Source organism: Varanus komodoensis, unplaced genomic scaffold, assembly GCF_004798865.1.
Source record: "Varanus komodoensis strain SLA01 unplaced genomic scaffold, ASM479886v1 scaffold114, whole genome shotgun sequence".
Lineage (NCBI taxonomy): Eukaryota > Metazoa > Chordata > Lepidosauria > Squamata > Varanidae > Varanus > Varanus komodoensis.
Window position 1 is genome coordinate 442,997 of NW_025335328.1, and position 15,026 is coordinate 458,022.

Sequence of the window (15,026 nt, forward strand, 5' to 3'; positions counted from 1 at the left end):
CGGGGGCGGCGCTCCGGGCGGGCCCTTCCGAGCGCGGGCCGGGCCGCGGGGACCTTGGGCAGCGCTCCCGAGCGACGCGGGCGGCGAGGAGGGGCCGCGCAGGGCAGGCTCCCGGCAGCGCGCCCCGCGTGGAGAGCCCGGGGCCGCCGCCGAAGGAGCGCGGCCGCGGGAGGTTCCTGGCGGGGCCCCGTTCGCGCGCGGGCCTGGAGAAGGCCGAGCGCTCCCTGCATTTTCGACGTGCCGCGATCCTTGCGCAAGCCCAGCCCGGGCAGGCCGCCTGCGGTGTGGGGGCCTCTCCGGCGCACCGCCCAGTGGGGCCGCCAAGCGCCGCTGAACGCGCCTCGGCGAGCTGCGAAAATGGCGCGTTCTCAGCTCGGTCATCGATTCAGAGCCTCGGAAGCGAGGCAGTGAAGCTACTAGAAAAGACGATCAAGCATGCAGGTGATGCGCCAAGGCCAAGATCATCCAGCTCTTGTCCTCCTGCTCACTATTATTATTATTATTATTATTATTATTATTATTATTATTATTATTAAAGCACTTATGCGTGGTCCTTTGCTGCAGCCTCAGGGCGGCTTACAAAAATATCAGTATAAATAACAAGATAATACAAATCTCAATAAAAACAATAAATGATACATAATAATCAAGAAAAATAAATCAAATGAAAAGCGACTGTTAATAACCATTAAAAATACTAATTTTTAAAATACCGTTTAAACAGAAAGGTTTTAACCTGGCGCCAAAAAGAATAGAAACTTGGCACCAGGTGAACCTCTCTGGGGAGCGCATTCCGTACACTATGCGTGGGTGTGAAAACTGGACTGAAAGCCCAGAGGAAGAACGTGGATGCACTGGAAGAGGGTTGCCCCATGCCCTGGGCTGGCAGTCAAACAAGGGGGCGGAGATCAAGTCAGGCCGCTGCTGGCTGCTCGCCCCACCCCAAAAGGCAAGATCCCTGGGACCGGCTGCTGTGTGCGCGAGAGCTGCAGGGAAAGGACACCCGGAGCGCCTCGTGAGCCTAGCCATCGGCAGAGGGCTCCAACCAGGGCCTGGAGATCCGGGCGCTGAGTGTTCCTACCGCTCCCGCCTGGCAGCAGAGACAAGCACCACGAAAGCGAGTCATGTCATCAAATATATTTTCCTTTATTGCATGTGACGCGAGCCGTACACAATCGTCTTGACGGAGTACCACCACCTCTGCAAGGCCGGCCGAGGCAAGGCGAGAACGGTGCCGGGCAGCGATCGGGGGGGCCCGAAAACGCGCTTTCTGCAGACTCGCACCCACGCACAGTGGTGCCCGCAGCACCCGTGCGGCAGCTGCAGACGAAGCTGCTGCCAGCCGAGTGCTCCCACGGAGCGCACGTTCGGGCACCTCCCTTCCCTGCACTGAGCGAGGGATGGGGCGCTGCAGGGCTGCGCCAGGCCCCCGTCCCCACCTGGCCCGCTCCTCCGGCTGGGCGGCGGGCAGCAACGTCCGCCCAGTGCAGCTCGCAAAGCGGAGGAGCGGCAGGCAGTGCCCCCGACCGACAGCGGTCACCACTGGTCCACGAAGCCAGCTGTTCCCCCCCCCCCACTGCTGCCCTTTCCCTCCTGCTCCCTCGCTTCAGCCAGCACATGGCTGGGCCTGCTGCAGGGCAAGAGCTGCTGCCCCCGGCTCCACCATCGGCCACTGCCGGAGGGAAGGGCAACTGGACGGGGCTCTCCGCCCAAGCCCCCAAGCTGAGGCCTGGCTCCAGAGGCCATGCCAAGCGACCACCTTCTGGGAGCTGCAGGCAGAAAGGGCCGACCACCGGTGTATGGGGGAACGGCGTCCTGGCTGCAGGCACGAGGACGGTACGGAGAGAGCGCTCAAGCCGTGCCTGCCCCAGCCCAGGGGACGAGCTGGGCGAGGCCGGAGCCAGTGGCGAGGCCAGCCCTGGGCGCTGCGGTGGGGGGCACAGGGCCTGAAGACCGGGGCTCCAGCGGCCAGTCAGCGGTGCCACCCACGCCCTGCAGCCGGCGCCCGGCACACATCGCCGGCACATGGTGCGTTCCCTGCTGCCTGGCCCGAGCCCACGGCCAGTGCTAGTGCCCGGAGAGGGCGGCCAGGGCCCAGTCCTTGATCGCCACAGTCGTGTCCTGCAGGAACGTCCAGGAGGAACGGGTGAGGCTGACCAGCTGCTTCCTCACGCAGTCCCAGGTTTCCTCGTCTCTAGAAGAGGGACAGAGCGCGCAGTCAGAGAACGGAGGCGCAGTGCAGCCTCCGGGCATGGAGACGGCCGTGGGGGCGCCTGCCCCCGCCCTCTCTGCAGGTAGCCCCCACTGCCAAGCCCCTGGCCAGCGCTCCCCAGCCAGAGCCCTTGCAGCCCCTTTGGATTCCAACTCCTACCGAACTCCCAGCAGCACGGCCAATACTGTCGCGTGACTGGGAGGGCACCAGGCTGGGAAAAGCGGCACGAGGCAGCTGCGACCGAGCCCCGCTGGCAGGCTCCGAAGGCTTTCCCAGGCCCGCCGGGAGCTCTCTGGACACCCTGCCCTTGCCCGCCGTGCCGCCAAGAACGCTGAAGTCGCACTCCGACGCCTGGAGGGTGCCAGGCCGAAGGAGGCTGTCCTGGCCGGGGGGGCGGCGGGGGGGCGCCTGCTCGGGGTGCTCTGCAACATCCAAGGGGGCAGGGACCCCACCTGCTCACAATGCCCCGTGCCCAGGGAGAACCCACGGATGCCGTGCAGACAAGGAGCGGGCGTGGGGCAGCCTTCTTGGTTGGAGGGGAGCCCCACCTGTGCAAAGCCAGCCTGCTTCGCTTTATCCATCTCGCGTCACTCATTCTTTGGACGAGCATGCGAAGCCCCCCGGAGGGCCGCGACCCCACGGAATCCAGCCCCGCCTCCAGGGCCCGGTCAGGCCCACCATGCCGGGCTGCCTTCAAGGCCCTGAGCCAGGAAGGGGCGATGCTCGGGACGGCGGATTCTCCCGAGGGGGGGGGGCTGGGAGAGGTCAGCGCCATGCAGCCCCCGTGCCGCGAATGCCACCCCACAGTCGGCCGCGCCCGTCTCCCTGGGACTCCCCCGGGCTCCTCGCAGGCTGCCCTGCGCATCTCTCACCGCAGTCGGCTTGGGCAGCCGAGAGTGGGGACCCGCTGCCTCCGGCACCCCCCATCCCTGCTTCCTGGAGCAGGCCTCTGCGCGGGGCCCGAGGCCCGCCGGCAGTACTCACTTGCAGGGGGCCATCCAGAGCCTCCAGAGCCCATCCAGGGCCGCCACAGCACGGTCCACGGCGGGAAGAAAGTAGTTCCGCATGAGGAAGAGCAGCAGCTCCTTGAGGGAGCCTGCCGCACGCAGCACCGCGTCCGGGAGCCGGGCCCGGAGCTGGCAGAGAAAGGCAGGCGGCTCAGGGCAGGGCGACTTCCTGGCACATCCCGCCAGCCTGAGAGCCCCACACGCGCCCAGAGGCACGCGAGGCGAGAAGCCGTGAGCCGAATGAGCACGTGGGCCCAGCGGCGGCGGCACCTTCCCCAAATCCCGGGGGGCAACGGGGGCTCCAGGGCCATCTCCTGAGGTCTGTGCCGAGGGTCTGGGCCAGTTAACGCCCGACAGGCCATTGACGGAAGACCCACAGTGCAGCTAGAATGGGGGGGCAGGCTCGGGGGGGGGGCTGCTGGGACACACGGCAGAGGTGCTCCTGGTGCGGCAGGCCAGCGAGGGGCCTTCTGCCTCCCCAGGTGGGGGGCCAGAGCCGCTGCTGGCAGGGCGCAGTCAGCTCGAGCGACCCGTGCCAGGCCAGGGCCCCACTTGGGGTACGGCCAGGGCAGGGCCCCCTCTGCCCCGGCGTGGCCCCCCAACCCCCCCCCCCCCCCCTTTGCTGATCCTCTGTGTGCAGGAAGCTGTCCGAGATGCTGGAGGGATGGGCCGGGCCCGAGCTGCGGAGGAGGCCGCTTACCCATTCCACGAGCCCGAGGACGCCGTCTCCGAGCCAGGCCAGCTGCGCCCCGCACCTCCCGCAGAGGCCGGCGGCCGGCTCCCCCAGCGTGGTCCAGGCCAGGTCCAGGGTGGGTCTCAGCACCGCCGCCAGGCGGGAGCAGTAGAGCGGCACGTTGGCGCGCAGCCAGCTGCGGAGACGGAGAGGGGGGTTGGCGCCCGAGGGCCTCTGCCCGGCCTGCGAGGGGCCTGGCAGGGAACGCCTCCCTCGCTGAGGGAAGGGGCTGGTGGCGAGCCACTGACCTGCCACCCTCCGCGGAGAAATGGGAAGCTTTGCTCCAGGCCTGCTGGGACGCCGACAGGATGCCGGAGGCGCGGAGGGCACGTGCTGTGGCAGAAGCTGGGGAACAGAGAGACTCCTGAGGGGGTTGTGGCCGGGAACGGCCCGCTGCCGACCCGGCCGGATGGGCCTGCGCCGCCTGGCCGCTGGGTCCACGGAGGCTCCCCCCCTCCGCAGGCATCGCCCCACCTTGGAAGGAGCCGTGCGTCCGGACGTCGTGCATCAGAAACCCCGTCGTGAAGACAAGCAGCACCAGCAGCAGGCGCAGCCAGGGGAAGCTGCCCGCCCTCACCTTGAGCATCAGGTCCTGCCGGAGGAAGGCCGGGAAGCCGGCATCAGGACAAGGGCTCTGGGAACCCGGGACCGGGGGGGGGGGGTCCTGGGCCACCTGCCCCTCCACGCTTGGAGGTTACCTTGCAGGCCACGCCACAGGCCGCCACGTCTTGAGTACTGCCCGGTCCTTTCGTGGCCAGCTCCTCATTGGTGACCGTGAAGGAACGAACCGTTTCCTGCAGAGATCTTCGCACCTAGAAAAGCCCCACAAAGGCCCCCGTGAGACAGCGGCGCTCATGGGGCAGCCGCCAGGAACAGGGGGCTCTGTACTTTGGCTGGCTGGGGGGAGGATTACAAGCGGGGGGGTCCAGAAGATAGCCAGTCGTCAGTCACAAGCGTGGCTACGGCAGCGGCAGTGCCCCAGGGAGCAACGGCACTAAGCGCCTGCCCCCATCTGCTCCCCATGGCGGGCCCTCAGGCGGGGGAGGCGGCTCCTCTGGCGGGAAATTCCTCCCGCCGTGACTGCCGTGCGGCACGTCCGACCCTGCTGAGCAAAACCGTTCCCTGGCCGAAGGGCAGGCCCCACGCACCTTTCTGGGAGTGCTGTCCCAGGTCTCCAGGAAGTGATTCAGGAGCAGGCTGGGAAAGGAAGGAGGTTCAGAGCCGAGCCGATCCACCACAAGGCCACTGGAGCTCCGCGCTCGGGTCCAGGGAAGGCGCCCGGGCACAGAGCACCAGGAGCCCGGCTGCCTCCCCGCTCCACCAAGACGTTCCCAGAACGCCAAGCGGCGCCCGGCCGGCAGCGGGCGCGATGCCGAGCACGAACCCGGCGGGCCCTGTGCAGCCGAGCGGCGGCCCCCGCGCCGCGCCTCGCCTCACCTGGACTGCGGGAGGTGCTTGACGTACAGCTGCCGCCACACGCTGAAGCTGAGCGGGTCGAGGCTGAGGCACGCGGTCAGGCAGTCCAGCAGCTGCACGGGGCGAGAGCAGCTCAGGAACAGACCCCCAAAGAGCGGCCCGGGACGGCCCCGGCTCGCAAGGGGACCGGGGGCACAGGCCGCCCCCGAGGCCTGGAGATGCCCGCCTCCCCTCGCCCTCCCGGTGCTCCCCCAGCCCTTTCCTGGCCACAGCCCCTGTGCCGTGGGGCCAGAAGAGCCGTTTCCCAGATGGGACGGCTTCCGGCCATTCCTTGGAGGCAAGGAAGGCGGCGCTCTCGCCCGCCCCCCGCGCGAGGGATCCCATGGGCAGCCGCTCTGCCAGGATGAGCCACGGGCCTGATCCAGCCGGGTGCTTCCTGCGCTCCTAAGGCAGGCCGGGGACCGCCCCCGGGGGGGGGGGGCAGCAGGACCCATGGCTTCCTCCTCACTCCCTGCCCCCCCCGGCTGTCCAAGGTGGCCTGCCATGGCGGCTCGGGCTCACCAGCCGCCCCGACGCTGCGCGGGGGCCGCTCTTCACTCCGAGCTCTTCTGCGGGGCCAAGGGGGCAGGCCCTGCGGCTGCCCCCACGGCCCGACGCGCCCCCCTCCCCCAGCGCAGCCTCCTGCTGGCCTCACCTCCTTCTTCATGGCCGGGGGGCAGCTGGGGAGGGCCCGGGACAGAAAGGAGGGGAAGAAGGTGTGCAAGGCAGTCTCCGGCTTTGCCCCGAAGGCCAGCACCTTCAGGCGGGGATACAACTGGCGCAGCTGCTCCTGCAGGCTGGAGAAAGAGGCCGCTGCAGACCGACGGCACCCCCAGACAACCCCGCACCCGCACGCTGGCCTCCTAAGGCCGAGGGCCTCCGTGCGAGACACGGACCTGCTCGAGTGATTCTGGCACAGGCGCGAGCCCCTGCAGACCCCTCCCTGGAAGCAGGGGCGGCGGCGGCAGCGCCTGGACCTGGGGGCAGCCCAGGCTGCTCCACTTGGGGCAGCGGCACCCCCCACCACGTGCAGGGTCGGGCCACGCGTTGCGTGGGGGCCCCGTGGGGCTCCTCCCGGCTGCCATACCTGGAGGGTAAGGAGTTGTTGGGCGTGAAGGCGAAGTCCAGGAGAGGGAAGAAGTCCTTGGGTCCGAGCATGCCGAAGCCCCTTGTCAAGTTGGGATGCAGCCTGGCGGAGGGAGCGGAGCCGGTTTCAGCCAGGCCGGCCCGGCCGACAGGGCGGCGCAGGAGCCGGACGCCGAAAGTGGGGGCCCATGAGTTGCCCCCCGCCCCAGAGCGCCAGGACATTTCCCAGACCAACTAAGCGAACCCACAACACCGGCTGCTCTGGCAGCAGGAAGCCCTGGGCATCGCTGAGGGAGCACGGAGGGGCGAGAGCAGCGCCGGTCCCCCGAGGGGCCGCAGCCCCCCCGGCTGTGCCTTGGAGGTGTGGGGGGGATGCCGCCCGCGGGATCCTGGAATGGCCGCTGGCCCGCAGGGACTCACATCAGCAGCCGGTCCAAGTAGGTGATGGCGTAGGGAGAGAGAGACTTCATTCCCAGGACTGGAAGCATGATGCTGAGCCACACTGCGGAGAGAGGAGTGGGCACGGGAGCCCTCAACGCGCCCGCCTGTGGGGGGCCCGGGTGAGGCAGCCCTGGCAAGCCCAGCCCCAGCCCCAGCCCCGCACCCCGTTCCAGGGCTGTGCTGCAGGCCACGTGGCTTGCTCTTTGGACAGCGTCGAGCTGGAAGCGGCCACAAAGGCCCCCGGGCCCAACCCGCCGCTGGGGCAGGACGCCAATTTCCTCCATCCCACCTGGGAACCCACCGTTCTTCCTCTTGCAAGGGACCCAACGCAGGCTGCAGGTTTTGCCCCCTACATTTTCTCCCCACAACCACCCTGTTGGGTAAGCGAGGCTGAAACCCTGCAACTGGCCCAAATTCAGACCATAGCAGAGTGGGAACGGCACGGGGGCCAACCCCCTCCCCTCGGCACAGGACTCCCAGGGACGCCACCCTCCTCAGGTGGCTGTCCAGCTGCACCCTGAAAGCCACCAGTGTGAGGGAGCCCCCCGTCCCCAGTCAGGGGCTCCATTGTCACACAGCTCCAACAGTCACAGGCCGTTCTTCCTGAAGTCAAGCTGGAATCTGGCTTCCTGCCCCTTGAGCCCGTCATTCTGTGCCCTCCACTCTGGTGCGATCGAGGTGATCCCGGCCTTCCTCTCTGGGACAGCCCTTCCCATACTTGCGGAGGCCCCCCTATCCCCGCAGACTAAACATGCCCCGCTCTTTCCACCTCTCCTCACAGGACTCGGGTGCCAGTCCCCGGATCATCCTTGCTGCCCTCCCCTGGCCCCTTTCCCGCTTGTCTGCATCTTCCTCCAACTGTGGTGCCCAGAACTGGGCACAGGGCTCCAGATGAGGCCTCGCCAGGGCTGCACAGAGCCAAGTGGGGACTAGAATGTGGCTCTCCTGAGTCTCAGCCCCGTGCAACCATGAGTCAGATGGCTGGAAAACCAATGGGAAAGCGCGCCAGAAGGAAGGAAGCTCCCAAAAAGAGAAGGGAGGGTAAGTGCCATTGAAAACTACCCGAATGAGAAAAATGGGATGGAAACAGAAAATGTGACCATGCTCAAGAGCAGCGATTTAAAACTCAAGAGAGCCATCTGCAGGAGAGGGGCCGGGGGCCGGCCATCGAGGGCAGGCAGCAGGGAACGGCCAGAGGGCGTCAGGACAGCCGACTGACAGCGTGCGCCGTGGGGGCCTGGGATGCAGAGCACACCATGAGGGCTCCTCGGAGCATGTTCCTAACGAGAGGCCGCGGGGGCCGATCTGCTCGTTGCTCAGCAAAGACGCGGCCGCGGCCTTCTCAGGGAGAGGAGCTGCGCCCCATCCACGCACGGCCAGCTGGAGCCTGAAGCGCCTCGCACGGCTTCGGCTGTGGAGGAACCACACCCCAGGAGCAGGAGGAGCGAGCGGGGGACCCCCCGCGGCAAGCGCTGCAGCAGAGACCGGCGGCGTCCGCGGGGAAGGCTCGAAACGGGCTGCCAGCCGAGAGGGGTGCGGCTCCGCAGCCGACACGGCCCTTCCGACTCCGCGATTCTAGGAAGGGCCTCTCCGGCCCAGCATCCTGCGCCCGCACTGGCCAGCCAGGCAGCCCGAGGGGGCCCGCGAGGAAGGCCGAGCACAGCCGGAGAGCCCCCAGGGAGCCGCAGGGGCCTCACCGGCCCCTCCTGGCCGACTCTCCTGGGACTCTTAGGACTGACCTGCAGCCGTGGCTGTAAGCCGAGCAGCCCCCGGCCCCCCCACGGGCAGGACGGCAGGGCCAGGGCTTCTGCCACGCGCAGATCTTGAACCAGCGAGGTGGGCCTGGGAGAGGAGCCCCGTGGCTGCCACCTGAGCCGAGCAGGCTGCAGGAAAGGCCCCCGCCCACGGAGCAGGCTGCCCGGCGCCCCTGCCGGACCCCCCCGCCCCTTGCGCTGCCAGGGACTCACCCGTCAGCCCTTCCGCGAGGTCCGCGGATCCCGCTTGCCCCAGGGCCCACATGATGGTGAGGCACTTGGCCGGCCGGTTCTGACGGGACCGCAGCAGCTCGAGGTACTGAGGAAGGGCGAGGCAGCAGCGTTAGTGCACGGCTTCCCAGCGGGGGGGGCACAAGCAGAGCTGTGGGGAGCGTCCCGGCCCCTCCCTCCCTCGCCCGCCCAAGGGGGCGCCCAGGCAGGAGCCCTCAGGCAAGGCTTCAGCGCTGGGCTGCCGGGCTGACTGAGGGAGCGGCCAGAAGGCCGGCGGGCAAGGCCATCTTTGTTTCTGCTCGCCAGGAGTGAGGGCGCAGGGCCCCCGTTCCCAGCGGGGGGGGGGGGGCTCTCCACAAGGGGCTCCAACGGGGAGGAAGCCTTTCCTGGTGTCCAGCCTGAGCCTGGGTTGCTGCAACCTGAGCCGGTTATGCAGTCGGCTACACGCTGGCACGAGCGAGAAGAGAGCTACTTCTCGCGATCTGGAAGCGATGCTCCTGTTAACGCGTCCCAAGGTGGCATCTACCCCTCTGGCGGCCGCATCCCGCTGCTGGCTCCTGTTTCGCCTGCTGCCCACAGTCCCTCCAGAGCGGCTCGGCGCTGCCACCAGCAGAAGCAGGGGCTCCGCACGAGGACCCTTTTCTTGCACCGAGGGGGGGCTGCTTTAAGAGAGCCCTGCCAGATGCAATCTCGTAGCAGTGTGGGGATGCCGTGGTGCTGCCCCAGAGCCATGAGGAGTGGGCAGCCCCCCGCGGGAAGGCCAGCCGTCTGGCATCAGCGCCAAGGGTAGCCTGCGCATGCGCCCGGCCTGACTTGAGAGGACTGCCAAGGCAGCCGGCCGGTGGAGCGCCTCCTCTGCCAGCAGCCTGGCGAGGAGCAAGCGGGGCCAGACCCATGGCCTCCGGCCCTTCCGGCCCTACTGCTCTATGATCCCGGCCTCCTCCTGCCCCATGTGGAGGTCTACTCCCACTGCACGCTGCCCCGGGGACGGCCGTCCCTCGTTCTTTCCCTCCTCCCAAGGGGAGGCCAAGTGCTGGCCCAGCCGCCCGGCGGACTGGGTCACTCCTGGCCTCAGTTCAAGAGCAAAGGCAGCGGTGCTGATTCCGTCCCAGCAGCCAGCCCCCAGCTCAGTCCCCCGTTCCCCACCAGCAGCTCCGGACGAGGCTGGAAAAGATGCTGGCTTGGCCCCCGAGGGCTGCACCTGTTGGCTCAACTGACAGCAGGCTAGTGTGGCTAAGGCTGCCGCAAGCTGTGGCCCGGCTGGGGATACGGCAGCCGGCAGAACAATTCTGTGGCCACAGCTGGCATCTAGGTGGCCCCACAGTTTGACTGGATTCCCAGCTCCATAGCTGAGAAAGAGCTCCAGCTTGGCGCTGGGGATCCGTGTTCAGAATCCCCCCTCACAGCTTGTGCGGAAAGAATCACCGTGGCAGCTTCTCAAAGGTCATAAAGGCCCTCCCCCTCGAGGGGGATCTGTGGGGGTGGGGGGGGTACCACGAAGAAGTGATGCAGCCTCGCAGCACTCCAGTCTCCTTCCCTCCCAGTCCAAAGCATCCCCCCGGACGGTCCGGACGGGCGAAGGTGCTCCTCCTGCGTCGCATGGGACACCCACAATTCCCCACGCCTGGAATCGAGACGCTGCCCCACACCAGGCACCCTCTGTGGATGAGCTGAGCTTTCCCGAATTAGAGCGGCTTCCTGGGTCATGCGCTGTCCTTGGACAGGCTAAACTCACCAGCAGCAAGCCCTCTGCAACACCTTTGAGCTCTTCTCAATGTTACCGATGCGAGGAAGCACAGGCTTCCCATCGTTACAAGTACTCCAAGCCAAATGTCTACATAATATAACGTTTCATTTAGGGCGTAAAGGGCCAGATCCAGTTCCAGGACACATGACACCCCAAACTCAACTCTGCAGAGATGCCCCTCCGGGGCCCGCAAGCATATTTCTGGACAAGTGTGTGTGTGGGGGGGTCCCCCCGAGGGGCACATCAATTCCGGCTACTCACCTTGCTCAAGGTCATGGAGGCAATTTTGGGCTTGTCCAGCAGCACCGCTTGGATGCAGATCCTGTAGCCATGCAGCGACTCCCCTGAAAGGGAAAGGCGGGCGCTCGCACAACGGGGCGCTCCGGTGCAGGACGGCATGGGCCGAGGAGAGCGAGCGAGCGAGCGAGCTGGGCGGCCTTCACCCCCGATCGGTTTGCCGCCCTCGCTCCTTGCAACCCCGTCCGCTGCCACAGCCGCAGCAGAGCGCGCCCCCTTGCCGCACGCAGGAGCACGAGAAACCCACTGGGCAGGCCAGCCCCCAGGTGCCTCCCCCTCTGCCCAGGACCGCTCTCAAGGAGTCCTGCAGGGAGCAGACCTCCCTGCCCGCCCTCAGCAGCACATGAGGCTGCCCCCCCGCCCCCATGCAGACCGTCATGCTGGACCGCCCTCTCTCCCCAGGGGGGCACGCAGGGCAGGCCCTCGGACCCAGAAGCTGCTGTGGGGCTCGATGGGCTTTGCCCGGCTCACCCGGCGTCCTGTCCAGCTCCTGCAGCATCGTGTAAAGGCAGTGGTCGAAGAAGAGCTCCAGGACGCCTGCGGCTTTCGACAGCAGCGACCGGATCGTGCTCCTCAGCTCCTTGCTCACCAGGCAGTACGGATAGTCTGCAGCCGAGGACGATAAAGGGGGAGGGGTGAGGGGCGGGTGCGGGGCAGCCCTTGGCCCCCGCTGAGGAAGCAGCACCCGTGGGGAGGCGCAGGCCAGATGGGAGGCGCGGCGCCCCGCCAGTGCAGGCGCTTGGGCGCCCGTCGTCAGTGCTGGCAACGCGAGGGCCACGCCGGGCGGACCAGAGGTGGAGCACGGCAATGCCAGCGGGACGGCGGCAGACGCTTCCTGGCCGGCCAGCCGGAAGGCGGGGGCAGGACAGAGCGGCTCCATCCCCAGCACGAAGGGCAGAGGACGGGTGATCTGGCCCTGCCGCGACAGGGATGCTGCCGGGTGGCAAGCGCTCTGGCCTCTCAGCGGCTTGGGAAGGGACCTTGTCTTTAAGGGAAAACCCACAGGGATCCTGGCCTGCAAACAGCGGCGGCAAAAGCAGGACGACGAGAGCAGGAAAGGCGAAGCGGGACAGGACAGCCAGCAGGATCCGTGCCTGCGCTGCTGGCGTCCCAGGCAGGAAGGAGCACCGCCTTGGCTGAGCCCCAGGCCAGGCAGCCGTCCCGCTGCCGGCACGGCCCCACTGATCCTGGAAGAACCCCTTAAGCTCGCAACCCACCGGCTCAGCTGCCCTTCGCCCTGCCAGCAGGTGCCGCTCGGGGAGCACGGCCAACGATGGCAGCAGCGCCTCCCTTAAAATGCCGCCTCTCGGCCTCTTCTGAGGCCCTGCTCCCCGTCCCGCGGCTGCATGGGAGGCCTGGGGCGGGCTTCCCGGGGCAGGGGCTTCCCACCGCGTGACCCCGCCATGAGCGGCTCGCCCAGCCCACTCTGCACGGGGCTCCCTGCACCCAGGAGCAGCCGCTGTGCTCCTCGGACCCTTCAAACTGGCCTCGCTTCGGACAGGCGGGATCCAGGCTCTTCGAAAGTGGGGTCTCTCGTGGCGCAGTTGAGCGTCCAATTTTTTTCAAGTTCCCTTGACCCAACGCTGCACCTCACATTTTCAAGCCACCAAGGGAAGCTGTGCAGGCTGAACGCCACATACATCTAGAAGCCACGCCAGCAGCAGCAGCTGCCGCCTGCCGGCTTCTTTCCCAAACCAGGCTGAGGCTTCAGACGACGTCCTTTGCTGCCTCCTATTTCAGCAGCATGGAAGAGAAAACCTGCAAGCTGGGAAGCGCTTTCATAGGAGACAACTTGTCCTCAGCCACTCCTGTCTCCTCGGGCAGCGTGCTCTCCCAAGAGCTTTTCTGCCCACACAAAATTAGAGCACCACTTCTGCCCGGGCGGAGAAAGCCAGACAGGCCGCCAGGAGGCAGAAATGCAAACTACACAGCCATGCGTGACACCGGCAACCGTGAGAATCCTCTTTCAGAATCAGATTTCTAGGCCTGATGGGCTGGGGAAAAAAAGCCACTGACAGCCATGCATACAGACAACCAAGAACCTCTGGCAGAGTCCTAGGGGGAAACAGCACAACTCTGTCCCTGCCCTGCTCTACCTGGCTTTTCCGATCTATGCCTCCAGCACGACGGGTTTATAAGAATTATTCTCTCTGCGGCTCTCACCGAAATCCCAACCCCGTAGGACAAACGGGCTTTTAAAAAACAACATACTGTGGCTTATTCCAGACAAGATATTTTCCTGGCTGGGCGAAAGAGATGAGGCGAAGCAAAGGAGGCGGATTCGGCCTGTGCCAGGCGTGTCCTGCTACCCCAGAGCCAGGCGTGCAGGTTGGGTGTGCTCGCAGGTGTTACCAGCAGCCACAAGGGTGCTGGCCCACTCCGCATCCAGCCATGGCCACACGTAGCTCAGGGCATCACGCTTAGACTGCTGCAGGCCACTCCATATGGGGAACCCCTGAGCAGCCCAGAACGCTATCGGCGTGGCTTCACATCATCCAACTCGCGCTGCACAATGGCCTCTGCTGGCCACCTGCCTGTTTTTCGGCACAATTTGGCGTGTGGGCCAATAAAGGCCTACAAGGCGCGGGGCCAGGCTGCCTGGAAGAAGGCCTTTTCCCATAGGAGCCTTCCAGGGTGCTAAGGTCCTTCGCAGAGAGCCCGTCGCCGCTAGTTGCTACCACTACCGGGCGTGTTTGATGGGGATGAGAGAGAACTTCCCTGCCAGCTCACGCAGGCTCTGCTGCTCCACCCCAAGAGAGGCAGCCGTCGGCCCGCTCTGTGCAGTCAAAGAAGCCTTGATTACGGAAGGACTTCTGCTGAGCGCTGCTGCTGGAAGAGCTTTTTCGTTGTTCGATGCTGTTCATTACTTTTAATGATACATTTCTGTTATACTGGAACAGTTTTTAGGTTATGTTATGAGAAGAATTTTGTTTTCAGTTTGACACTTATGATTAACTGGCTTGTGTGCATTTCTTGAGAAAAGAAAGATATGTAAATCCAATCCATAAATTACCAAGCTATGCCATCGTGCATCTTTGCGAAGCACGCAAATACTGCTAAACTTTCCCAACTTTGTAAGGCTTATTGCAAACGCAGAACTTTCGCAGTTGCATAATTTTAAGTTCTACACAGGAAAAAAAATCAAGAAACTGTTTACTAATATTTGTGTCACTTTTTTCAGCGATCAATGAATTACCAAGGCAGAAAAGCGGGCAAAGAGCAAGAAAGGCGACGAACGGCGCACCCCCACCACGCGCACCCGCTCCCCGCAAAGCCATTCCCATGTGCCACTGACCATGAGGGTGCTGGCTGAGAGTAGGGTCACTCTTTGGGGCCTGCAGCTTGTAGTTCAGACAGCCAGCCAAGTCTTTGACCCACACAGAAGGGTTCTCTGGGAACAGGCTCTGGCTCCTATCCAGCTCCTTCTGGAGTTCGGCCAAGTCAAGCTAAAAGGCAAGAAACTAAATGAACGGACGGGACATCAGGAACGACCGACCGGCAAAAGGGCCGATGGGGAAGCTGGCAGGAGCCCCGCGGGCCCTCGCTCTGGCCGGGGCCGGCACTCCCTGGGGCTACCGGGACACACATGCCCAGGCGGCTGGGCGCCGGTCCCGCAGGGGAGGAGCGGGCTCGGCCGTTCGCCTGCCCGGCTTCTTCGAGCGCAGCTGCTGGGCAGGTGACCGGACAGGAACGGCGGCGCGCCCGGGCGCCTTCTGCAGCTCGCACGGGGGCCGCGGAGCTCTCCCGAGAAGCCCGGGGCGCTTTGCCCGCCCGCCCGCCGAGCTCCGGCCCCGTTGGCAGGCCGCGGGGGCCGAGGCGCGAGGGAGGCAGGCGTCCCGGGGACGGGGGTGCGCGCAGCAGGACGCGCCGCTGCCCTCCTCCGGGCGTGCCGGCGCCTCTGCCCGGGCGGCCCCCGCGCGGACCGGGGCAGCCCTCCCATACCGCCCGCCCGCCCGCCCGCCCCGGGGGCTCCGCCGGCGCACTCACGGCCCTCAGCGCGTCGTCCAGGCTGCGGAAGGCGGCGGGCCCGCGCGCAGCGCCCTCCCCGCCCGGCGGCTTCTTG

The 15,026-nt window shown here is 66.2% G+C and overlaps 1 protein-coding gene across 2 annotated transcripts; it reads right to left on the bottom strand.

Annotated features, from left to right (window-relative positions):
• Window positions 1–1,125: 1,125 nt before the first annotated feature.
• TMEM214 (transmembrane protein 214) lies at window positions 1,126–15,020 on the bottom strand. 2 transcript variants are annotated; one of them, XM_044421094.1, is made up of 16 exons: window positions 14,951–15,020; window positions 14,259–14,409; window positions 11,435–11,569; window positions 10,928–11,010; window positions 8,902–9,007; window positions 6,914–6,995; window positions 6,495–6,596; window positions 6,063–6,204; window positions 5,390–5,481; window positions 5,101–5,149; window positions 4,651–4,764; window positions 4,427–4,544; window positions 4,201–4,297; window positions 3,920–4,088; window positions 3,197–3,348; window positions 1,126–2,194 (listed from the first exon to the last, which is right to left on the bottom strand). In XM_044421094.1, exons 3-16 carry the CDS (start codon window positions 11,460–11,462, stop codon window positions 2,068–2,070), a joined length of 1,461 nt encoding a protein of 486 aa, XP_044277029.1. In that variant the 5' UTR covers window positions 11,463–11,569; window positions 14,259–14,409; window positions 14,951–15,020; the 3' UTR covers window positions 1,126–2,067. The 2 variants fall into 2 exon arrangements, with proteins under 2 accessions (XP_044277029.1, XP_044277028.1); XM_044421093.1 differs by lacking the exons at window positions 8,902–9,007; window positions 10,928–11,010; window positions 11,435–11,569; window positions 14,259–14,409; window positions 14,951–15,020 and having other exon boundaries at window positions 6,914–7,752.
• Window positions 15,021–15,026: the final 6 nt, after the last annotated feature.

Bases quoted from the DNA above. Each gene is read 5' to 3' on its own strand.
- TMEM214 (XM_044421093.1), bottom strand. From the start codon at position 7,218: ATGGAGGAAATTGGCGTCCTGCCCCAGCGGCGGGTTGGGCCCGGGGGC. The intron at 5,150-5,389 runs GTGAGGCGAGGC...TTCCTTTCCCAG, and splicing joins AAGCACCTCCCGCAGTCCAG to CCTGCTCCTGAATCACTTCC. The intron at 4,298-4,426 runs GTGGGGCGATGC...TCTGTTCCCCAG, and splicing joins GACGCACGGCTCCTTCCAAG to CTTCTGCCACAGCACGTGCC.